The 25,275-nt window shown below is 43.8% G+C and overlaps 1 protein-coding gene across 2 annotated transcripts in view; it reads right to left on the bottom strand.

Moving 5' to 3' along the window:
- The window catches only part of GSK3B (glycogen synthase kinase 3 beta), a 138,985-nt gene extending 117,879 nt beyond the window's left edge, over positions 1-21,106 (bottom strand). Inside the window, exon 1 of one of the 2 annotated variants that reach the window (XM_072331184.1) lies at positions 20,687-21,106. In XM_072331184.1, coding sequence (XP_072187285.1) covers positions 20,687-20,774 — 88 coding nt within the window. In that variant the 5' untranslated portion in view covers positions 20,775-21,106. The remainder of the gene's footprint in view (positions 1-20,686) is intronic. The other variant, XM_072331174.1, reaches the window with a different exon arrangement.
- Between the last annotated feature and the right edge of the window lie 4,169 nt (positions 21,107-25,275).

Below are 25,275 nucleotides of genomic sequence, written 5' to 3'. Positions count from 1 at the left end.
TAAAACACAATTCTTCAAAGAAAGAGCCAAAAACCTTAACAGTCAAGTAGAATATTAACAAAAACATCCGAATAACTACTTATTTCATAAACATACTGTTCAAGAACTTCTCCCTGTTTCTTCAAATCAAGAAAAAAATCCAAGATAGTTGATTCAGTCATTCCATTGTATCATATTTAAGAGTTCTGTCAGAAGAACCTACCACATCACATTGCTAAGTGTCAGAGGAAAAAGGATGAATGCAGCTTTCCGCACTACCATGGTTCTTCCATCCCTAAACAAACCATAACAATGGGATTTGGAACTTCACCTTCCCAAAAGGTATCAAAATTGCACACTCTGTCATACAGAAGCATATCTGAACAGCGGAAGGGAAAAAAAAGCCGCAAAGGGAATCAACGTCTCTCTAAATGGATGCACAGTCTTATCAAAAATGCTACAGTTTTAAGTCATGTAAGTTATCTTTTTATTAAGAGTAGAAAGAGATAATCTTTCTGTGACTCTTTGAATTCCAAATGTGATCACAGTAGCCATTTCAGTATGCAGTTACTGGGCTAAGACACATATCCCCCATATCCTTGTTTTGCTAACTTCTGACAGAAGAGCCCATACCCATTGGCTCCGTGGCAGTGAGCAGCACTCTGGATTCTCTAGCATCCTGAAGGCTTGCAGCTACCATACAGCAACTCTAGAGGCAAAAACTAAGGAGTTTAACCACCTGAAGGGCAACTTCATGGAAAAAAAGAAAAAGTTACATATTCAGCTTTTTTTTTTTTAAACTTTTAGTCTTCCATATATAGAGAAATCAAGAGACAGCAAACAAGGCAAACTCTAGAAGGGAAGTCAAGATTTTTTATCAGCCCTGAGGCTCTGTACTCATGTTGCCATAGAGAGGCTCGAAGAAAACTGTGCAGTCTTCTAACAGCTCCAAAGATGACATCTTCAGAGCCGTTACCAAAGGCGCAAGAACCAACTCTTAAAATGCAGCAAGTACTTCTGTAACTCTTCCCAAAGGAGAAAAAAATAAGTGCTTCAATATTTCTGTATTCCAAACATATCAAGAAGCTCCATTCCAGCAATAAACACCAAGAGTTTCTAAGGACAAGCTAAAAATACTGAAGATATTTTTAAGCCTAGAGAAGCAACATTTGTTAATCCACACATTTTAGCTAAATATATAGCTAAATTTTTACCGTTAAAGCGAAGATACAACCACTTTGCTGTGTAAATAAACCAGTGTACCCTCAACAAGTAACAGTGGCTTTCCCTAAGCACACCATGTGTTCCAAGCTCCAAGTAGATATATTACACATACAAAAGCAAAGGAGCCCTCCAACAGCCTTCTAAAAGCCTAACACCTCACTTCAGCCAGAACTCCCAGCCATCTTAGCTAAGACAGCTTACAGAGTTCAAATGTAGTCAAGTCCTTCGCTAGATAAACTGAAAGACCCCAAACCCTTCATACCGTAATTACGGCCATTATTTCAAATATCACCTTCTCAGACAAAATAATTTTTGTACAGAATTCCGCAGGTAATTATTCAATTTCCAATGGGATACTTTGCTAAATAAAATGAAGTCCACCACAAAGTGGTGCGTCAAGAATCAACAAGGATTATATGAAGGCAACTGAACTTCATTTGGAAAAAGGGACATTTTGAGAGTAGGAATGATTTAAGCATCAGCCTCATGTTCAGAACAATTGATGGCAGCCATAGTGTATTTCAAGGAATTCTATGGAGAAAACAAAAAGCTGCTTTTCTGCAAAACAAATTCCGAGCTCCGGATCACAGCCAGAAGTAAAAACTGCAACAAGGGCGTGTGCTAAGAATGGAGGCAAACTAGAGGAGTTTAAGCACACTTTCAGGGAAATAGGAAAGCCAAGATTTATGTGGAGCTAAAAGACATAAGCTCCATGTCCTCTGTGCTGTTTCCAAATGAGAAAGCAACTAGCCCATACTGCAAAAGACTTTAAGTGTTTATTTTATATTTTAAAATACCAGTTAAAAGCATCAAAATTCATATCTAACTATGACTCTCATGTAAAAATCTAACGGAGAGTTCAGTTTGTCAGTGAATAAATGAAAAAAGCATATACACACACAAAAAAAGAATTCAGTTCCTTGTATGTAGATGAATATTTGAATCAATATGTTCATGAAACAGAGATAAACAACCAGAATTCATCTTATTTGGACTCACCAGCAGGAAACATACAAGCAACTGCAGGAAACCCAGAATGGCCACAGTGGACCCCACATGCAACATTCACATAAATGTTCTACACCTCGGTCATACATGTGGTTATTTCATGGCCTCGCTACAAGGCGGAACATGGTTCTACATCAAAAGGCTAAGCATTCTGGTTTCACAAAACATGAATATATATATATAAAACACCCATCCATCAAGGGTTCAGAAGTTCAACCCGTTTACATTCAGTCATAAACTGTATGGATGTGACAACACTGGAAGAGACTGACACCTCATAGGCAGAAGACTCGGGCTGCCAGGCTTTCAAGAAGTTGTTGCAGGGCTGCGCCAAGACTTCAGCGCAGTCCTTCTAAACCCTGAAATGATCAAGCTGCCACACAGTGAGGAAGCTCCTCCAAATAGCCAAGCAGTTACTTTGTAAATACAATTCATTTTGTTGCCTGCTGCGTAAGAACTTCACAATAAGGAAGAGCAGCAGCAATCTCTCAAACAGTATATTAAGCTGTTATTTAAGTTCTTAAGTGTACACACACACACACACACACACACACACACACACACACACACACACACATGCAATCTGCTACAAATAGTGCAGATAAATGTTGGACCTTAAACATGCAGACTGCAGATTGGAACAATTATGAGCAGGCAGCACCTTGTAGAGTGGGAGAGAAGCATGCATGCCTCCATTTCCATCATGAACAACACAGACCCCAGGACAATATACTCTATAGCAGTAATTTTAAAAAGCCCTCTAAAAATCCCATTAAAGCTGTGCATGTCCAGTTAAAAATAGTCAGCTGAAAAGAAGTCCTCAGCAAAATATTTCACTGCATTAAGAACCATGGGGGGGAGAGTCAACAGGAGAGAGGAAAGACTAAAAAAAAAAACAAAACCAAACAACTGGCACAACACAACAGTGCATTAAAAATAAATTATGAGATGTGGACACTTGCACATGCTGATAGAAGCCCAAATGGAACCTGAAATCAATAAAAGGTTAGAGAGGATAGAGAGTCTCAATGCAAAGAAAAGTGATCAAAGTCATCTGTACTTGGAAACATAGCAAAAGCTGCCTGGTACTACTTGCGTAGGCTTAATACCCTTGCTAAATGAAGGTTTTGTTCTTACTTGAGCATATACGATGGTAAAAGTTAACTGCAGACACATCAGAAAACAGACTTTGACAGTCAAGCCCTGTTCAGCCCTGCAACCTTATCTAAAATTCTTGCCTAACACTGAAATAAAAAGCTGTGAAGACAAGGTTTTCCTGTTAGTAGGTCAGGGACTTGAGCAGCTATTTGAGGTAAGTGTGGCATTCTGACCAAAACCTGCTCTATTTCTTTTCCTTTAAAATTTTCTACATAAAAACCTTTGAAAGAAGACGACCAGAGGACAAACCTTTCTACCAACACCTGAAATACAGTGGTTTTGCTTAATGGTACTTAAAAGACTGGTTCTTTAGAAAAACAAAAGGAAGAGAAAACTGGATGGAGAGGAAGAAACGCACTTAGAAACTCAACATAGGTACTTTATTTCTATCGGAAGAAAAAGTCCAAGACATAAATAGCTTTCCCCTTTCTTCTCTGATATTCTGACTTTACAGATAATTACTGTAAGACACTGAATTAAGTCTCTACCCTGTCACACAGACAGAGGCCTTCTAACAGTGTAGCCCTGTTCCAATGGAGCCCACAGAAATCTAACAGCACCTTAATTACATTAAGGCACGTCTCAATATTTTCATATCAGTCTGGTTTCTACTAAATCTTCTGACACGGGACTAATAGTACATTCTCTTATACTACAGCCACATCCTTTAAATTTTAAATAACCCAATTCCAAGCCCAGCTGTGACAGCCAAGAGCAGTCTGAAGTCCAGGTGAGACATAATTCATTATGCAATAAACACTCAGTCCCTCAATTCAGATTACAATCACAACACAGGTAGTTATGGACTTGACAGTAGGAAGGAAATTCCCCTACATAGTCTCTGAGCATGCCCAAATATTACTACTGCCCCTTAAGTAAGCTATAGAACCAACTCAACTACATGAAGGGTAATGGTAAGAAATAAACTTCAACAAACCGGAACTCAATGACGGGGTGCTCCCCCCTACCTGCAGAAAATACTGGAGGGGGAGAGAGTTATCATTATCAAATGAACAAGCTTCTTCCTGGAACCAGTTTCCAGCCTTAAACAGAGACTGGAAAACAAGTCTGCTGCTACTGAAAGTATGTACAGTCAATGCGAGTCAAGACAACTCCACATCTGATAAAGTTAGGTGGCTGCTCTAGTTACTACTAACCACAAGAAAGTCCCATACATGTCCATGAAGAACTAAATTACTATGTTTCTATTTACTCACTTTAGCTTTGCTCTAGCCATTGTAGTGGTCTGGAAATAGGCATAACTGCTCTTTAAGAACAAGTAAGGCTTTTTCTTCAGGCCACAAAAAAGAAAGCCTCCAGCCCCACATATACTAAAACATCCCCTCAAGATGGCTGAAGTTCGAGTTTTGGAGGGGTGTTGGGTTTTTTTTGTTTGTTTTCTTTAATGAAGGGTTTTGTTGGAGGCAGTTTGAAAATTATGAAAAGCTTCACAATTTGAAGCAAGAAGCTTTAACTTCTCATGTACATCTTACATGAACACCAAAAGGGACTGGTGTTCTTGTTAAGCAAGATTAGGTACTTGTAAAGTACCCAAGTCGAATTTCTTGCTAATAGTGAAACTATATTCAGAGTATGTCTGTAAGGTACTTACCTGGACAGGTGGGAAAACAGGAGTTTGAGATGTTTTTAAGACAGAAGGTTTTGTGTTGTTTTTTTTCCTTTAACATTAGTGTCTTTGATTTTTGCACAAATATTGCACTTGAGGTGAACAAAAGCAATATTTAGTGTTTGCTCATTTCACCCAAAGTACTTACATAGAGGAAAAATAATAACAGATGACTCAGAAGGGAAGTTTGTATTGAAGCAGTCACCATCAGTTTCACTTCCAGGTTTGTCTTTCCCCTGATAATTCCAGCTTTTGTAAACTCCATTTCCACACAGCACAGACCAGTACGCAGTTCTCCACATGAGGCCTTAAGCAGCAATGATCCTTCGCAATTTTCCTGTCTCTGTCAGAATGCTGTACAAAGAATTCCTGTACATTATTCTACTCTCCTGTTAGTTCACAATAGGAATTAGTTCTATTCTGAAAACAGAAAAGGTAAATCACTGAAACAAGAGCAGCACAAAGCTCACTGCTGCTACTGATGGCTTTTTGAATGACTCAAAACTTCATGTTTTCTTTGCACTGGCAGTGGTTTGAAAGATGCTCAGTAAGTTCTGCCTTTGCTTACAGCCAGGGTAATTGTTATTGTCTACCCAAACCAGGTGGCGCTTCTAGGTACACCACATGTTAATTACCTCTTGCTGACGATACTAAGATGGGAGGTGCTGTTGATTCTTGAGGGAGAGATGTTGCAGAGGCATCTAGATTGGTTGTCCAACGCTCCAGTCTTCAATGGCATGAAAGTCAACAAGGGTGTGTGTCAGATTCTGCCCCTGAGATGGAGTAAAGCTGATAACAGGGCTGGAAGGCATGTCCTGTGAGGAGAGCTATGGACATGTGCATTGTCTAGTCTGGAGAGAGGAACCTGAGAAGTGAGGTGATCTCATTGCTTCCTGCAGCTCCCTGAGCATGGGAAATGGAAATACCAGTCTCTTATCCCCTAGTACTGTCATGAGGATGTACAGGGACGGCCGAAAGCTGTGCCAGGGGAGGGTCAGTCCAGGCATTAGGAAAAAATTCTTTACCATGAAGGTGGTCCAGAGCACGAACAGACTTCATAAAGAGGTGGTTGGTGGTCCCCAGTTTTCAAGAGGCATTGGGATAACACTGTTGGTAATATCCTTTAACTCAGACTCTATGGTCTTCATAAGAACCTTTCAACTAAACTACTTTAATCTGGATACATCCATCTGTGCATCAATTTTAGTTCGAACCCAGAATCTCAGTCCATCTGCATAAGCTTCTACCACCACCTCTGTAGAGCTCTGAAAGCCAATTACAATAAATGAAGTTCGGAACTCTTTTTCAAAGATATCTAGGATATCAGTAAGACCTGAAATTTCACATCAGCAATGATTTTATATATTTTTTTTAAATCTAAAAATGTGTCACTGCCTTCTTTAAACCAGACCTATTTTTAGGTTTATCATTCCACTTACCCTTTAACCTCAAAAAAACGCGTATTTTTTTTTAATATTTGTAAAGCATATTTGCACAAAACTGAAACCCATACAAAATGTTACAGTGAAATCAAACTCTGGCATTACAAACCATAAATACATTTTCAAGAGCTGTGGTTCCCTTTGACTTCAAGCAAAAATACAGAAAAACTAAAAAGAAAGATGCAAGTACAAGCAAGTGATACACAACCATTTAAACCCACAGTCTTTATACACTTCAAAGAAGTCCCTACTATTTTGACAAATACAGAAGCTGAGGAATGAGCGCTTCTCTCATTTTTCTTCATAGTGAAAAAATGTTGCTTCAATAATAGATGTGCGTTAACTTACAAATTTCAGTTAGTGTACCAACTCAGCTCAGCTGCTGCACTCGTAACCCCAACAAGCTCAGGGAAGGGAGAATTCTTTTGTTTGTTTGCTTGTGTTTCAAACCGTGCTGGTTCTCAGAAAGCACAATTCATCTAAATGATTCCCAGAAGGAAAAAAGACCACTTGGTGAGGCTGTGCCACATTTCTCTCCTTGTGGCTTTTTCTGATGCGAGGTTACTCTTGACGACTTGTCACCATCACAGTTCTGTAGCTGAAGAATGTCAACAGAAGCGCCCCAGTCTCTCACAGCTATCAGCAGGGAAGAGGAACAAATTTTCCACAATACCAAAGTTGTAAACTATTCCATCGTTCATAAGATGACAGATGCAGACAAAAAAAGATCTGCACGTCCCTGATAGTCTAAGCCATCTAAGAGGTGGACTATTTTGTGCATGTCAAGTTCAGAGCAAATGCTTTCTAGAGCCTTAAGCAAAGTACTGCAGTGTCAAGCAAGAGCCTCCTCTCTTCCAGCTAAAGGTCCAATCCTTTTATCAGCCAAAGATTTAAAGAGGGGAAAAAAATAAAAGGCATTCTGCACTATTACTATGCCTTAGGAGAAGCCTGGCATAAAGCTTCAGGGTTATCATATCTCCCCTTACACTTGAGCAGACCAAAACTAATAAGAATGAAAATGACATCCATCTATTTTTGAATATTAATATCACATGGAACAAAGAAGCAAGACATCAATTTTATAAAACTGAAATAATTGTAGAAGCTGTATTAACAGTAGTTCAGGATTTCAGCCTCGTATGCACACAGACTTATGAGTGAAGCTTTGTGAAGCAGAGAAGAGGAAGTGCTTGCCCAGAACTACTCCTCAAATGTTCAGCACCAAACTGGAAGCCGCTTACCAGTAGAGATAACCAGTTTTGCTTTGAAGCATCTTAAGCTCTCCTGAGAGAACTCTAGAGTTTCATACATTCCTCTTTTTTGTATAACAAGAAGTTAGGTCCAAGTCAATCAAAAACCCTAAGAGTTAGGACTACAACGTCAACTGGCGATGCTATTATTTTCAAAGTCCACATCAAATCTGTATTCGAACTAGAGAACCCTAATAAAACTGGAAGAACGTACACTACACCTTTATAGCAAACCTCTACAAATTCTCTCCCTTCTTGGCTTATATTCCAAGCAACATCTGGTTTCTACACAGAATTTTCAGACATGTGCCTATTTGTTTAGTAGAAACTGAAGTGACCACTGCAATTAGAAAGTTATAAAGGGACAAATGCTCTTCATGTGTTGGCATTAGACACTGAAGTTATATACTTACACTGTCAGCTTTTTTGGGCATATACCCCTATCATAAGATACATAGACCAGGACTGCATTGCAGTAGTTATCTACACTTGAAGCTCTGAGAGGTTCCTTATTTGCACTAAATTCTTTTGTGTTGAAGCAAAAACCACAGGATCAAAACTTGAAGAACTGTTTTCCTTAGAGACCATGCAAAACAAGATGGAGATCCCCTGCAGAAACTCTATGGTTCTCAACTGCAATGCAGGAGGCCCAAACTACAAAAAATTTTTAGGTGAACAGAACTTACGCGAAATACAAAATACAGAGCTGATTTAAGCCTCTAACTAAACTAAAAACCTTCCCAATCAGAGTAAGCCCTTCCAAATATCATACACTCACCTCAGCTCCAAGGGTAATGAGATTCTTTCAGAATGAGTTACCTGTCAAGGGTAAGACAAACCACCGCATACAGAATGTTCGCAAACCGAAACAACTCTAAGTGCCTTAAGTCTGAAAGCTAAGGCACATATTACAGACCCTTGCCTTCACACCCATCAACCTCCAGCAAGCTGCCAGTAGCACAAGTCTACCCCAGACCAAAGGGGAGAAGAAATGGGAACAGTACCAGTTAGCTACAATTGAAATTCATTAGACCATGCAGAACTAACCAGAATGATAGAAAATATGGCTCTAATGGACTACCAGCTGCCTCAATTCAAACATATGCAAACTTTACATTAAAACTTCTCAATTTTTAAGACAGCCGCTGCTGGAAATCTGACAGATTTCCTGATCTATCACAGTGATCCTGTTGATCTTAACTGAACGTGCATTTGCTGCTTAAGTTCAAGCCTATAACTTGTCTTATCTGCAGTGGAGAAGAAAAGCTTGACACCTAGATGGAGAGTCTTCCTTGCTGATCTCATACCTTCCCAGTTATCCTCCACCTTGTCATCTGCACAGCTCTGTCTCACTGAAATCTGATAGACATCTGTTCTTACTACACTGCATCCTACTTTATATGCGATGCTTTGTCCACTTGTCAAGATCATTTTGAACATACGAGCTGAAGTCTTTGGAATTTCTCAGAAGTGAATGCAATCTGAAAAAAATCTAGAAAGTTTGCTCAAATTAGCTAAGAACAAAAAACAAACAAACAATCCCTACTGCTACACCTAAGAGAACTTTCAGAATCCCCCTGATCCATCCTCCTAGTTTGACCGTAAGTTCTAACTAACCTCAAAAAGACATTTTACAATGGCTACATACATCTGTTAGACAAACAAAAGCCTGAGACTACAACAGACTTAACAGTATGAAAGTCAGCAGAGACAATAAGAAGACTACATTTCATGTGTAAGAATGGACAATTGGGTTAGATAAGGGTCTCATCTAACCCCCTTCCCTATCTTTATACACAACTATATTAAGCACTCAATATAACTCATAGGATACATACATATGCAATATATATATATTATTATGCTATATTATTGTGTTTAAAGCACATCAGTAGCTTTATCTAGAAATAAATAAAGCTGTTCTCCAGCACTTCATCTCGCTGCCCATGTCCAGTTTACATAAACAAAGAGCTCTCAGCTGCATTTCTCAAAATAAATGAGAACAATGTGGCAACTGAATTACTGGAGAAAAAATTAAGTCTTCCAGAGAAGTACACATTTTTTTAGCAGATAGCATATTTTTAAATGAGCACTTCCATTCTTCAGAGCTGACTCCATTTACCAACACGTTCCAGGTCTGATCTCTGTTTAAGACATTCTGGTTCTGCAGTCTACATATACTCTTCTTCAAAGAGCAGCCATGGGGTGGGTCACTCTAAGAATCTGAACACTACCAGCAGTTCTGAACAACTTCTAAAGGGTTTCAGCTATTTCTCTTTTATATCACAAAGGAATATTTTCCTTAATACTACAGCAAGAAGAAACAAAACTGATTCATGGTAAGAGTTGCATATAATGTCCTTTGCTGCAGGATGTCCAAAGGGGTACAGTTTACAGAAGGTATCAGATGACACACAATTTAGAAACTTGGCAAAATGCTGGTACCACCCCATTAGATTTTAGTATATTTATTAAAAAATAAAATAGGGAAAGGGCACTATGCCATACTTGTTTATTTAATATTCAATGACTTACTTTCAAGTACAAAAACTAGCAATAAAGAGCAGAGCTGTTTTCATACAGAGAGTAATTTCATACAGGTTTTAAGCAAATGTTACAAAACAAACGCCATATTCTCTCTACCTAACTCACTGCATGGTTTTATACTAACAGAATTAGGAATTGAAGAAAAACGGCATAACAGGTGCCTAGAGAACTTACTAGAATTCAGCGGATTTCATCCAACAAATCTCCAGAAGTTCAGTTGCATCTGCTCTCTCCAGGGTCGAATGGAAGTTCATTACTCCTCTTCATGTGTAGACAAATTCCCTATCTCTTTCTTAACTAGTTTCCCTGGAACAATCCAGGACGTTACCTGAATTTTTGTATACATTTCTCTTTGTTTCCTACTACATCCAGAAACAACAGGTTTTTCAAATGTATTCCAAAATCTGCATTTATAGCCTCAATGAAAAACTACAGTATCTGTAAGACCAACCTACCCAAATCTCCAGATCACTGATAGCAAAGGTACAGTAAGAATGCTTCACTGGAATGCTCAAGTATTTTCAAATAGTGAAGACAGCAGCACAGACTGTAAGTAAGCTTTTCATAAACATAAACACCTACTATAGGTCCAAGTTTGTGATTGGTTTGAGACTGACTTTTCCCTCTGTTCCACCTACCCTCCGCCCCAAGTCCTCATGCAAAAATATAGACAAGTAGATCCTGAAAAACCCACATGCATTGAATCCTGCCCCTCGGTGCATGTTGTTATAGCAACTACGTTCTTACTTGAAAATTAATTTCTTAATTAATTTTTAGAAAATACTCTGCTTTACAGCCACACACACACAAATGGCAATTCATCAATGTGAGAACTCCCATTTCCTACCTTATCATTATGTTCTTTAAGAATCAGTTTGCTGACCACCTAAGGCAAAAGTTTACAGCCAGGTGGTTGGACTCAATGACCTCTACGGGTCTCTTCCAACCCCTGCAATTCTGTGTAAAGCCTCCCATAGTCACCACACTCAAGGAGGAAAAAAAAAAAGATATTTGGAATGACAGAAGGCAGCATACTAAACTGCAGTGCGGTTTCTTTCAGAGCTCCCTTATCAGCATCAAAATTAAGTGTTAATGCCAGTGGGATGGGACATTACCAGTCTCAAAATGCATCATGAGAAGTCAAATGAGAAACAGGTTCTCTATTTCTGACAAAACAATTATTGTTCAAGCATTAAAATACTACTCCCAAACTTGGCCTGCAGACACGTACTTAGTCGACACAGATTTGACAGGATGTTTTAAAGGAGTGTTTAAAGGCTTTAAAGCTGAAGCACTAAAGCAAAGCCTTCACACATGGTCTGGGTTTAAAGTCCAGATCCCAGAAGCACAGACTATGGCCTGTCCTCCCAACTGTGTTTCTGACATGCATACATGCCTCTCTTCTCTGGTCCTCACTCTACACCACAAATACATGTAAAAAGTAAGAAAGTTAATATTATGTTTTATTTTAAACGCCCCACGATGTCTAAATTAAGAAATATATCTAAATACAACCACCATCTCAGAAAGAAAACTAGGTTTTCACCATTCATTTTGAGATGTGGAGGGTATCATTCCCTTGATACAAGCATCTCTTATGTATCATGATTATTAAAAGTTATGAATGTAGCATAAACGTATCTGCGCCATTCTTTAGAATTGATCCTCTATCAAAGTGTATAGCAACAACTAGCTGCTCAATCATTGCCACTGGTTTCTCCACATGTCCCCAAAATCCCAGGCATATGTCATGTGAGCCATTGGGAAAATAGCCGCAATACTTTTGCTGTCACAGATCCCAGCAAAACCCTTTTCAGCACCCAAAGATAGTACCTCCAGATGAAGAGAAGTCCATCGCAAAATACATAAGACCTGCCAATTCGGTAACGTTCATTTCCCTAAAATGAACTTCTATTAAGCCAATTAAATTTCCTAAAGCACTGACCGAATGACATGGAGATAATCTGCTGGTGAACTTTGTTGTTCAGACATGTCAAGAATCCAGCAAACATGCAGAACCGCCAGCCTCATACCACTTGCATAACAACATCTATACATGTCTTCAAACTAACCCAGTAAGGAGCAGCAGGCTCAAAGCTCAACCTCAACCAAAAACAGCCCACTACCTTTACTTCTGTTGCCCTGAAGCTCAGGCCCCAGACTTCTGGAAAAGCAAAGCTCTTCCATTCTGCACAAACTCTGTGTTTCTGACTCAGTTACATTCACCAGTTGATTCTCCATAACAAAAAGGAAACAAACATCTAACTTTTAAAGCATTTCCCCAAGATTCAAATCAACTCTGCAGCTGATATGATACTATCATATGATCCAAAACTAATAGCTCTGGGAAGCCTGTTTCAAAGTCACCGCAGTTGAAATTTATTATTAAGACTGCTCTATTCTTGAAGCGTTTCAAGTTGACTCTGTTTCTACTGCACTGTATTATGCTTTTTGTAGTGGCAGCTGCCAAGCCAGTACATACAACTCAGAGCAAGATTGCAAGACTGGAAGTGAAGTGGCCAACAGATACAATCTTCTCAAGGACAACATTATTTTCCACTTCTGCAAGTTTCAATTGAGCAATTGGACACGTAGAGAAAAACCATTCCAGAAGCCTTACATCTACTCACCTGCAAAAAGCATGCCTTGCCAGAAAGTCTTCATTCTCTCTGCAAGGCACAAAACATTCTTTCTGCTGCTGATACTCATCCTCCCACAAATGTGTGGCCATGGACTTCATTTGTGGGGATACAGATCTCTGCCAAATGATTCATGTTTACTTGGACAACAATCAAAGATTCTGTTCATTTAGACTGATGAATGTGTCCCCTTCCTCCCTCCCTCAAGGAAACCCACTCGTACAGGTCAATTCATGGTGCTACTTTTTTAAAATACCTAGACCACATGAAGCATGTGAGAGGTGGGATGCAAGTAATAACATAAGTTCTGCGCAACTGTTTACAGTAAGGTGTGAATCAAGAAAACCAAAGGGTTTAACTCTATCAACTGCAGCAATGTATTTTTTCTTCTTCTACGCTGCAAAGACAATCGAATTTTGCTTTGCAGCAACAGTCAAATTTTAGTTTATCTTTCAGCAGAGCATATTCTCAGCCTGCCTGAAAATTAAACAATTGCTTGCATTCCTGGCAAAAGACAGTTCTTTGAAGCACAGGGCTTGTAGCTGACAAGAATTATATTCCTACTAAAAAAGTCAAAACAGATGATGTTCTATAGTTGCAGCCCTAAGAAGTCTGCCTCGGTTGGAAAAATTCAGCTGCAGTTTCCCTTCTGGTTATAGCTTTGGAGCCAACACCCAATTTCTTTCTGTCTAAGAGCTTGGATCCAAAAGCCCACTGCAACTTCTGCAGCTACATCAGATACTTTATGCGTGCAGAGTAGTACTGTATTCCTACCTCACACACCCTTAGACACCTTTGTTGGCATTACTTATCCAGTGGGGCTGATGAGGAGCATCTTTTTTTTCCCTTCTAATCAGAAGGGCTCCTTGAATAAACTGTAGCACTCCTGCTGTCCGGCAATGGACTACTAGCAGGGTTCTCCGAATCTGCCCAACTGCCTGACAAGACATGTCAAGCAACACAACTACACTTCACATTCCTGCATAGTATTACCTATAGGAGTTGCTTTCCACATCCATACACAATCAACAAAAGCCACCTAAACAAAAATATATTAGCAGATAACTAAGCTCCTCATAATACCTACATAATACATAACAGTAGCCCACTACTTTCAACACAACTTCATAGTCATTGTACCAAGCAGAAGGCACTTGGCCCTACTCAGATCAATTACAAAGTTAGAAAACTATTTTTCTTTGCCTCAAGTTCTCTTACATGCAAGAAAGTAGATTTCCTATTGCAGGCAACAGGACAACCTACAAACCCAGCACAACTCCTTCAGATGAGTTAACCAAACACCACTGACACAGAAACCCAGCAAAACACCACAAAATCACTCAAGTGGAAAAGAGCTGCAATGGACTGCCCGCTTGATATTAAGTGGAGGTGTGCAATGCCCACTTTAAGGGAGAAAGCACTGATGCCAAGCACACAGAGCCTAAGATGGTGAGGGTACGTCAGAAAACTCATAGCCTGCTGCTGCAGAGAAGTGGCAATGCTCATAAGGAGGGCAGGTGTCATCCGTTCAGGAAGATCTGCTGCTGTACTGTTTTTGTTTAAGGAAAAAAAGCTTAGAGTGCTCAACATTGAGAAGCTATCATACCACTGCCCTTTCTTCCATTGTAAGGAAGGCAAGGGTGAGAACACAAATTGCCTTAAATGCTTGGATTTACTTCCTGTCTGCACAAGATGAAAGTACAGAATGAAATGCTTTATTTCCTTTTCTGAACAGACAACGCATCCGTGGCAAGAGCATCTAATGAAAAGATTCTTTGATAGCACCGATCAGACAAAAGTCACTGTCCACTCCTTTTAGAAGCATGTCAGAACAACTTCGGTGCATTCAGGTTTTTGATAACTCCCAGAGTGAGATGTAAAAAATGCTTTCAGTAAGATCTCCAACGTGCAGATTTCTGTTGAATCCATTGTCTCTCCTACTACACAGCCATAATTTTATAGGGTAGCACTGCTAGAGCATATAGGATCCGGCTGAACACATGCTCTCTCATGAATTACACTAAGACAACTTACTCCCTTCTCTCTATACAATAAGCCATCAGATGCCCAAAGGGGGGGAGTGTCCTGGTTTTGTATCTAAAGCAATGGGTTTTGGTTTGTCCAGTACCAAATGGATTTGAGTCTTTATGTTTAAAGCAGTATCCTTTCTCACCACACCACCGAGTTGTAATCAGCACTTACTTCTTACTTTCAACACACATAATTAAAAATAAATGGGAATCTGTGCATACAGCTTATCAAAGGAAGTTGTGACAACATGAAATTTTGGATTTGATACAGACTTGGGCAAGGCCTCTAAAATTTCAGTGAACTCCTTTTCACAGCTGCTTCACCTTAAAACCTGTTGGTCTTTTGAGGCTGAGATGGGCTGCTCAATGAATTCAGGAAGCTGCCAAATGCCCCACCAGCTACAGAACTGTAGGAGATGGCCACCTCGGCACTCAGTACACAAGTGCAGTCCTTAAGAGTAAAGATTTTTGTCAAGAACAAAGAGGAAGGTAGTCCAGAAAAGCACAAGAACAAAGAGGAAAGTAGTCCAGAAAAGCACTCAATGAGAGTAGAAATTTCTGGAAATCATGAAGATCTTTTGACTTGAAATGGGAGTCAACAAACCATTTGAAATGAAAAGACTCCAAGAGCTCCAACAAGAAAGCTGCATGTGCTCTCCAACCACCTTGTGTGTTCTCATGCTCACGTACAAACAATGGCCAACAGAAAATGCTGGAATTCTCCTAGCATCATAGAGCTTCCACCACAGGCTTTTTGTAGACATGGACTCCTCGCTGATGTTGAAAGCCTGTGTCATTCATCCATGCAGTTCAAGAAGGAGCACAGGGTAGGGGAGCAGCAACAGCCAAAAACCCAAACTTCGGAATTATGAGGAACTGTGATGAGTACACTGGACATCAATACTGGGAATTCATTTCAATAAGGTGCTATTTAAAATTGCACTTGCAAATATAATACTCGAAATTAGAGAGCTTTAGGAGCAGTAGTGGAAAACTCTTCAGCCAGGGACGTGGTCTTCGGGTGCAGATCTCAGGGAAATACTTTTCTTATCATTCAAGAGATCAAAGTACATAAACACACACCGTGTGATACCTACAAGACCCTATCAAGTTAAGGGATGAAGTGGTATAACAACTTCCAGGACGCAGGTAGTACGGAACACAGCCATAGAAACCCACAGGGCATAAGAAAATGGTGAATGAGATGGTATTGCTAAGCAATAAAAAAGGTAAATCAAGCAATAATATAAGAGGAAAAAACCTCCAGAAAACAGCACAGGGAAGAAGAAACGTGCAGATCAGTGACAGAAAGTTCAGGATAACCCCCATACGAGAGGAAACATCAACCCACACAACTAAGATGTGAGGGACACAGAGGAAGAATTAATGGAATTATTATTTGGCAGATTCCATTGGCAGGCATCATTTTCATATTAATTTTTTTTCTGCTTAACTACCCCTAACAACAGGAGCAAAGAGAAAATAGTTAGCCAGTGCTAGAAGGAGGTACCACAGACAGCTATTAGTCTCCTGTTCAGCCTTCAAGGCATGACCTTGGGTCACCGCAGTGCACATAGCCATCAGCAGACTTCAGCTGGTCCCACTCTTATTGTTAGCATTTTCATGCATGGGGCGGGAGGAAAGCCACTCCTGCAGCAGCAGTCAGAAAGCTGGACAGGGCTAGGAACAGCCACACAGCTCTCAGCAGGCTTCTGGAAGGGAGTGCTCTTCCTCTCTCCAGCAAGGAGAGCAGGATGGGCGGCTTCCAGTTTCAGAAACCAATTAAGCAGAAACTGCTATCAAAGCAACAGAGAGGGCCCTACCCTAACTATGTTGAGAAACAAGGCAGTGCTAACCCAGCCATTGGACCAGTTTCATCAGCCCCGCTTGTTCCTGTCGCTGAAGCTGCCCAGGGTGCTCTTCCAACCTATCTTTCTACAGCTCAACCTGAACATCATCTTCTATTAAACACCACTTTTTGCCTGAAAAGCAGCCAAACCTTTACGTGCTGGTTTACAAATGGAGTAACCAATTCCCAGGTTTTAACCCTTCAAGTGACGGTTTTTAAAACACCACTATACTAATGAGAGATGCATCAGGTTCACACGTCAGCAGTTCTGCCACAAGCAAATGGAGGGTTAACATCCTACTGTCCTGTTGGAAGAGTACACAACACACACACAAACAGAACAACAACAAAAATCAACAGTGAACCAAGAAGGAAAACAAAAAACTTCAACAAAATCCCATTTGGCATCAGTAAAACATTCTTCCAGAGAGTCCAAAATGAATTACTGCAAGACTGCCCTTTAGATTTTGCAACCAAGATTAGGTGTACAACGTGAGAACTAGCTAAAGCAAATAAACCTGCCTTCCTCACCCTCTATGTTAACAAATATTGCATAGCCTGTTACAAAGCCGTGATGCTCGTGATGCTCAGACATGGAGCAAAGAGGACTTTATGGCAAGCACTGGCCATGAGACTGCTTTAAGTGACACCAAGCCTAGAAGACAACAGTACTCCTTGTAATTGTTAACAAATTATTTTGGTCTGCAGTAAACATTTTCCAGAAACTCATGAAAAAGGGAAGGGATTGAGGGAAGAGGAAATCAATTCCATAGTCATTAGATGAAAATTTGCTAACTAAACTTTAGGACTTCTATTTTTATAGGTATTCTGGGTCATGTGTTGCATGCCTACCCTTTGTTACTCAGTATGATTTTTGCCCCATTTGGGAAACAGCATCCATCTGGAGGCAATGCACGAACACCTAGGTGAAGAACAAAAGCAAGCTTTAAGCTCATACCTCTTCTCCTATGCTATAATCAGCAGGTAGATAGCATCAGCATGTGGAGAACTGCAAGCTTCTGATTTACATATTCATCACCTGATTTTGAAGCTGATTTCTTGCACTATTAGACGTTAAGATAACAGCTAAACTCTCACAACCACCATCTTTGCCATACCACGCACTTCCTACGGGCTCAACCTAAGAACACACATTTCTTTGTGCAAAGAAAACCTACAAAGCCAGCAACAAAGACCTGATCAGAGAATAAGCTACTTGGGAATGACTTCAGCACAGAAATTCATATGGTGTGGTGGAAAGAAACACAAAATGATCTCAAAAGCACCAAAATACCAAAAAAAAATGGCAGATCTCAGAGGAACTCTTGATGCTGGTACATCATGAAAGAGATACGGGAAGGCCACAGGGTTCCTATTCTTGCAGCAACTGTAAAATTCTCGTAACTAACAACTATGACAGAGGCCTGGGAAGTCACCTTCCTCCAAAGCCAGAGGACAAGACCCTGATGGGAATTCCCGTCCATTCAAGGCTCAAGCTCCTCAACAACTTCAGAGCACAAAGTCTAAAAAGATGGAAAAGACAATGCCCACTCACCCCTTCCCCCTGCATACCCTGAGCAGAAGAGCAATCACCAACACTCCCCACACTCCAGCTCTCTAACACAAGGTCCAGCAAGCCTTCCTCCACTCCTTCATCAATGCTTCCACCTCATCCTTTGAATCCTTTCTTCCTACGGAACTACTGCCAGACTCAGCCAGGTGGTCACCAAAGCAAGCGTGACCTCACCACATCATTTCACCACCACCCCAGCCTTACAAAGGCTGGCATGGAGAAGGATAAGTTTTGCTTCCTGGTGACCTGGAGAAGATCTGAATCAAGATGGGGATACAAAAGCTGCCTACAGGACTCAAAGAAGAGCAATCCATCCATTTCCATCGGCTTCACAAGTAATCTTGTATCCCAGCTTTCACTCCAAGGGGTACAGAATGTTATTAAGAATCACTATATGAACATACATTAAAATAAAAGAGCCCAGCAAAATCTCTGCATGCCACACAGGCTTTTTTTTTTCCCCCCAAAGCAGTCAGCAGCAGTAATAGGCTGCTTGCTACATCATTCCACCAGGTGCTACTGAATCTCAAGAGAACCAGAAAAATAGCACCCTTTCTGGCAAGCAGCAGCGCTGCTCTCTTACAAAGGAAAATAAGAAGTTTAAACTTCCTGCACTGTCTTGCACGGATAGATTAACTGAAAATACGAGTGCCTTTCCCACAGAGTCCTTGCATGCGGTTCTCTTGCTTTGTTCTGACATTTTTTTCCAGACAGCAGAAGGACCAGGAGCACATGACTAGAGCGACTGGGGAGGAGGGGCGGGGGGGGGGGGTTATCACAAGTGCGTGTGCTTTATGCTACGGCCTTTGTTTCTCCCTCCGTGTTCCACACTTGGGATCAAATCGTATTTGCAAACTTGTTAGTCTGCATCAGTTAGCACCCGCTTCGCAGGCAAGCATCTGTCTAGTTTCTGACCTCAAACCAACAGGAAAGGAGCATCAATGACCTTTCAAGAATCGAGCCGTACAGCTCGAATAAGGCAAATTTAGCTCTGGAGCGTGGCAGGGCTAAGTCTGGCTAGCATTAGAAAGCCACCTGCAGAAATACCCATCAACAAAACCTGCTTCCTGTTCCACGCTCACGTGAAATAAATCGATAAATTAAAATGGAGTCATACATATTTTTTTTCCCCCCCGTGTGAATTAAAATCTTTAATACACCTTAACCAGATCAAACGCAACCCGCATTAGCGGCATAAGAGTAGAAAGGGCACTCCGTGTTTTTCGGAGTGCAGCAGGCACCCTGATCATGCAGATACAAAGCAGCTCCAGAACCTCAGCCCAATATTCTCCTCAAGGCTTCAACCGCAGCGGAAGTACATTTCGGTGCAGAAAAACGTCAGAATTTCTCTCATCTGTCAAAAAGCCCACAGCCAGCCAGAGTCCCGGCACGAAAAGCCTCCAACACCAAGAACCAAACACGCACACGGCAGTGCCAGGTGTGACTACACGGGATATCAAACGGATCAATCAAACCATTAACGCCCATCAAGTGCTCCAGGTCCCATAAAGACCCAGCCCTCCATTTCCATAGGAAAAAAAGGGGAACGGTTCTGAAAACAAAGCCCACAGCATGAATCGGCAATGATCCGACTGTTAATAGGCACATATTCAAGAAACCTTCAGGAATTATTTGCCATTCAGGAGATACAGTTAATCGTAGGTGACCCGCAGCTGGGCCTTTCTCTGGTCATACTGAGAAGCAATGCCCATTCTCCATTCATATAACGTGGCCGAGCCCACCAGCTGCGATGCGAAGGATGGGCACGCATCAAGCACTGCTCATTTCCAGCATGCCCGTGCGGAATAAAGCACAGGCCTCATTCTTAAAAATATTCCCGTTGAGAAAACCTGGAAAAGGCATCCTCGGCTCCAAACAACCACTCACATGCCACAATGAGGATTTTCTCCCTCCCTCCCGTTGGGGATCATTAGCAGCGCGTGAGACACCCTTTGTAACCCCCTCAGACGGCCTTTGTAATCCCCCCCGTTTTCTCCCCAGCCATTTCTTCCGCCTTTAATAGGCCGGGCTGTGGGCTCCCCACACCTGATACAGCGCTCTCCCCCCACCTCTTCCATCTCCCTCCTTCAGAGGGCACAAAACACCTCATTGGGACGAATGTCACGGCCGTACCCGCGTGCCCGTCATTCATCCCCTCCTTCCCGAGGCAGAAGGCAGAACAGGGGCGCGTTTAGCCCCGAGTAGCCACTCGCGAAGGCGAAGCGGCACGGCCCGCAGGGGCCGAGGGCAGGGCCGGGAGCGGCCTTTTTGTGTCCCCGCAGGCACGGCCGAGCCCGCGGCCCACCCAAGACGAACGCGAGGCAGGGCAGGAGGGCGGCGGGGAACGGCCCGATACTCACGGCTGACTTTCATGCTGCCGAAGGCCGAGGGCTGCTGCACCGGCTTGCAGCTCTCCGCGAAGGAGGTGGTCCTGGGCCGCCCGGACATGGTCTCCGGCTCCGGCTGCGTCCCGACGGGCTGTCCGCCTCCTCCGCTCTCCTTGGGGCTGGCTGCGGGGCGCTCGGCTGCGGGCTCAGCGGGAGGCGAAGGGCGAGCTGTGCCACATGAACCGCCGGCCCCTTCCCCCCCGGGGAAGCCCCCTCCCCTCGCGCTCTCCCCGCCGGCCTTCCGCGCGTCTCCTTTCTTCTCTCGCCGCGCTCCTCCTCGCCGCCCGGCGCTCACAGAGCCATCCTCCCGCCGCGCCGGTGGGTCCGAGAGCCGCCTCCGCCCAGCCGCAGCCCCCCGGGCCGGCCGCGAGCAGCGGGGGTGTGCTAGGCCTCGCTGCCCCCACCCTCAGCCCAGTCACATGGGGCGGAGGCTCGCGGCCCGGCTCCTCCGATCCTGCCGCTCGGCTTCTCTCTTCTCCTCCCCTTCTTTTCCCCTTTATGTCTTTTTCCTTTTTTTTTTTTTCCCCTCTCTCTCTCTTTTTCTCTTCGCCTCCTTCCTCTCTCTGCCTCCTGCCCTCTCCTCTCCTTTCCCCTCGCCTCTGAAGGAGGCGGCGGGACTACTTTTCCCCCGGCGGAGGGATCTCGGAGCTCCTGGATCCGCCGACGGGAGGCGATGCGGCCGCGCGCAAGGGGATCCGGCAACGGCGGCGGGATCCGCGGCGGGAGGAGTGGGGTGAAGCGGCACGGGCGGCCTCGCTCCCTCGCTGGCTGAAGGCTCTCAGTGCGGCGCTGAGGCGGCGACTCCGGCGCGGCTCCTCATTGCGCCCGCAGGGGCAGCTGGCGGCGGCTCAGGCTGGGCAGGCTGCAGTGCGGGTGGTGGCCGGCGGCGGCGGTGCGGGCCATGGCGGCGGCGGCGGCGGCTCCCAGCTCCTCCTCAGCCGGCTTCAGAGCGCCGGCGGCTCTCGCTGTTGCTTCCCCAGGCGTCCGAGGCGCATGGGAGCCGTACGCCCGGCTGAAGCCTGCTGCCGCTCCCTTCTGGCGCCGGCTGCCTCTCGCCGGGCCCCCCTCCCCGTTTCTGTTGATCGGTCCCTTTGTCCCCGCTGCTGCCTCCGCTGCGTGCCGGGCTCCCGCTGCTGCGCTCTCTGTGTGCGCCAAAGCCGCGCAGCCGCCTATGCCCGTCGCCGCCCTACGCTGCGGAACGGCCCTAGGCACCTTCTGTGAATAGCTAGCCGAAGCGCCCGACGCACTCGTTAGCCCCCAGCCCGAGGCCCTTACGGAAACACCCGAGCCTCGTCGGGACCAATCCCGAGGTCGTTACGGAAATGCCTGTGACGGGTCGGAACCAATCGCGAAGCCCTTACGGGCGCACCCGAATCTCCCCGAAGCGAGGCGGAGGCCCAATCGGAAAGCGCTGCCACCGCCCTAGCAGCGCAGTCGGGCGGCCAATAGGAAGAAGGCCTCTCTTCCGGCTATTGCCGGGCCAACCCGAAGGGAGCCGAAGCGAGACAGCCAATCGCGGGGCGCGCTGTCTCGATTACACAGCCCTGGGACGGTTTCAAGCCGCAGCCCGAGGCGGCGAGGGGGCGCGAGCAGCGATTGGCTCGTGCGACGGAGGGCTCCGATTGGTTCACGGCGATGAGGCGGCCCGAAGACGGCAGCCGGCTGCCAGCTCTCGGCCAATCGCCAGGCAGGGCCGGCGGCAGAGCCCGCTCCCATTGGGGCACGGCAGCGGCGGGCGCCGCCCCTTTCACCTTCATGACCTCACCGGCTGCGCAGGGCGGGGACGCGGGCAGAGTGCGCATGCTCCAGCCAATGGGGCGGGGGATGGGGTGTTATCGCCGCCGCCCTTGGGCAGGGGGTTAGGGCCGCCTCCGCGGGGCTGGGAATGGCGGGGAGCGGCTCTTTGGGTACCAGCAGCCGGCTGGCAATTGGGAGCGAGTCACGGCTCCGGGAGAGCGGCCGTTAAGCGGCGCAGGCGTGGTGAACGCTTGCTTAACGGGCGGCGGGCAGCACTGGGGTTCCAGTCACGTGCGGGTGGCCCCGGCTCCGTGCGGCCTCTGTGACCATTAGAGCCGCTGTGACCAGACTGGGCCTTCCCTCCCGTTTCTGCTAAGCTGTGAAATGAAAAGCTTTTAAACCCCCTCAGCGTCGTTGCAGAAAACCAACTTAGCCTCTCAAAACAGCCCTGTTCATCACTCTGCTCACCCTGCCTGGGGTGTTTGATTTGCTAGAAGCCTTTTTACTGCCTGATAGAGGATGAATTATTTTACCTACTACAAAGGACTTTGGATTGTTTAATTGTTTAAGGTTCGATTCATCGCGAGCTTCCAGTGCAGCAAGGGAACTGAAAGCGGAGAGCACAGTGCCCTAGCAAGGAGTGGACTGTCTGAAATGGGAGTTCAATGGTACTACCATAACCCATTGCACCCTACCGTATTCATTATGCATCAGATGTCCCTCTGGCCTGGTCTCAACAAGCTGCCAATGTCCAGAATGATATTTTTGGCCTATTTTAGTAGAGCTGCTTACCCCAGCCAAGATTAGTCAGGGAGGGAGCTTGTCCATAATTAGGGCTCCAGTCTGAGTTAGTTCTCTAGAGTGATCTTCCATAAGAAGATAAAGAGGCCACGGAAGGAGGCGGCATCCAGCCTTCCTCTACCTGAAATGCACCATGAGGCATTCCAGTCATCTTTTAGAGCTGAGCTTAAAATTGGGGCTTTTTTGGTCTTGAGTACCGATGCAAATCTCTCTTATTTGCTGACAAAATTCTTTAGAAAAGCTATAGAAACAGTGGCACTGACTTAACAGAGATAGCCAAGCTTTGTGTCTTGACAAAGTGAATGGGCAGAAAAATACCATGAGGAAAAGGAGCTCTTGTAATAGCAGTAAATAAAAACCAAGCCCACGTGTACTCTACCTTGCCAGTATCCTTGTGGAAAATGGCCTTTTTATGGTGAGTCTGCAAGCTGGGAATAACGAATGGAAAATCAGCTTCATGCACATGCAGAGAACAAGGTGAATTCTGGAAAATGCTTCATGCTTACCCTCCTTTATATGGCATAGTCCTTCACTAAAACCACCCATCTCCCTGCACTGACGCAGACCGCATCAAACCCCAACTCCCAGTTACTGGTACTCCCGTTTTTCCTCAAACACCAACCCTGTCCATCCAGCTGGGGAATGCACACTATGTTCTACTTCCCTTATGGGCAGTCCTGCCCACATTTGTCCCTAATGGTTAAGAAATGAACTCTCAAAACCCTATTTCAGTCCTAGTTTCTTCTCATCTAGAACGAAACCACGCACGTGTACTTAACAGCAGGGTTATTATTTATTTGGAGAGACAAAAAGCTAATAACTATCTATCTATCTCCAATTTGTTAGTCTTTTCATAGATTATTTCCTTAGCTGGGGCTACTGTCAGAATAACCATTAACACATAAAGAAGGGCATCTGCTAAGCTTTCATCTTCAATGTCAAAAACGCACTGAATTAAATTCATTGGGGAGAGTCATGAGTGAGCCGGTGGCTTTTTTAGATTGCAAGATTCTCTTTTGATAACATTGCAAAGTTCGTATTTATTTTTGGCCCCTTGGCTGATGAAATGACCTCCCTTTAGAATCCGCAAATATAAATAGAATTGACGCTTTAATGATCAGTTTTCACAAGCAGGAATAATCCAGTGTCTTAGGCATTAATATTGTTCCAAATCTGGATGCAAAGGGCGGTTTTACAGCTGCACTGATTCAAAATCAAAGCGTTCCTGTCACATCCAAGTTCTCAGAGAGGGTGCCTGGGAAACATGAAGCATCTGATGGAAATTACTGAAGTGTTATCTCTCCAAAATGCCATAAGGTGGCAGTGAATTAGAAAATTGGTACTATTTCTGGGGAGAACAAAGCTTTTAAAAGCTCGGTAGCAATGGTGGAGAGGCTTTTTTGTTTGTCTAATTTGCCTGCTTACATCTTATGTATCACCATCACATTCAAATCCAGTCACCTTAAGAATACGCTGCATAGATCTGCTCCAACATTCACAAGCAGCCAGTAGACATGATCCAGTGCAGGGAATCCCTGCCTTTTCTTTCTCCTCTGTTTCCTCTTCAATTAATCAGCAAGAAATTTCTCTGTTGCCTTTTTGTTTGCTTATCCTGCAGCTATTGCTGTGTCATTCCAACATCAGTAAGAGGGCAGGAGGGTGGCATTTTATACTTCCGTTGGGCTGATAAGGATGAAATCATTCAAGGTTTCTTTGCACTTTGATACGCTAGTGATTCAAAGTGATACTGATAGATCTACCGGCTTTACATCCAGATCCTTAATACTGAATTATGAAAAGAATAACGTGACGTTGTAAGGGTTTCTCCCTATTAATTGGCACAGGTGGAGTCGATGGCTATAGGCAAACTTCAACTTTTCTCTTTGTTGTTTGTCAGATTCTCTGACTGCTCATGCGTTAATTATTAGACAATAAATCCCAAAGATTGGTTTTGATTTTTATCCCGGAACAAAATCCACGTGAATCCACGTTTAGAACGTACCGGTTATGTTTATTTTTCTGAG

The sequence above is a fragment of the Excalfactoria chinensis genome, chromosome 1 (assembly GCF_039878825.1).
Source record: "Excalfactoria chinensis isolate bCotChi1 chromosome 1, bCotChi1.hap2, whole genome shotgun sequence".
Lineage (NCBI taxonomy): Eukaryota > Metazoa > Chordata > Aves > Galliformes > Phasianidae > Excalfactoria > Excalfactoria chinensis.
This window is presented reverse-complemented; position numbering and strand designations above follow the sequence as displayed.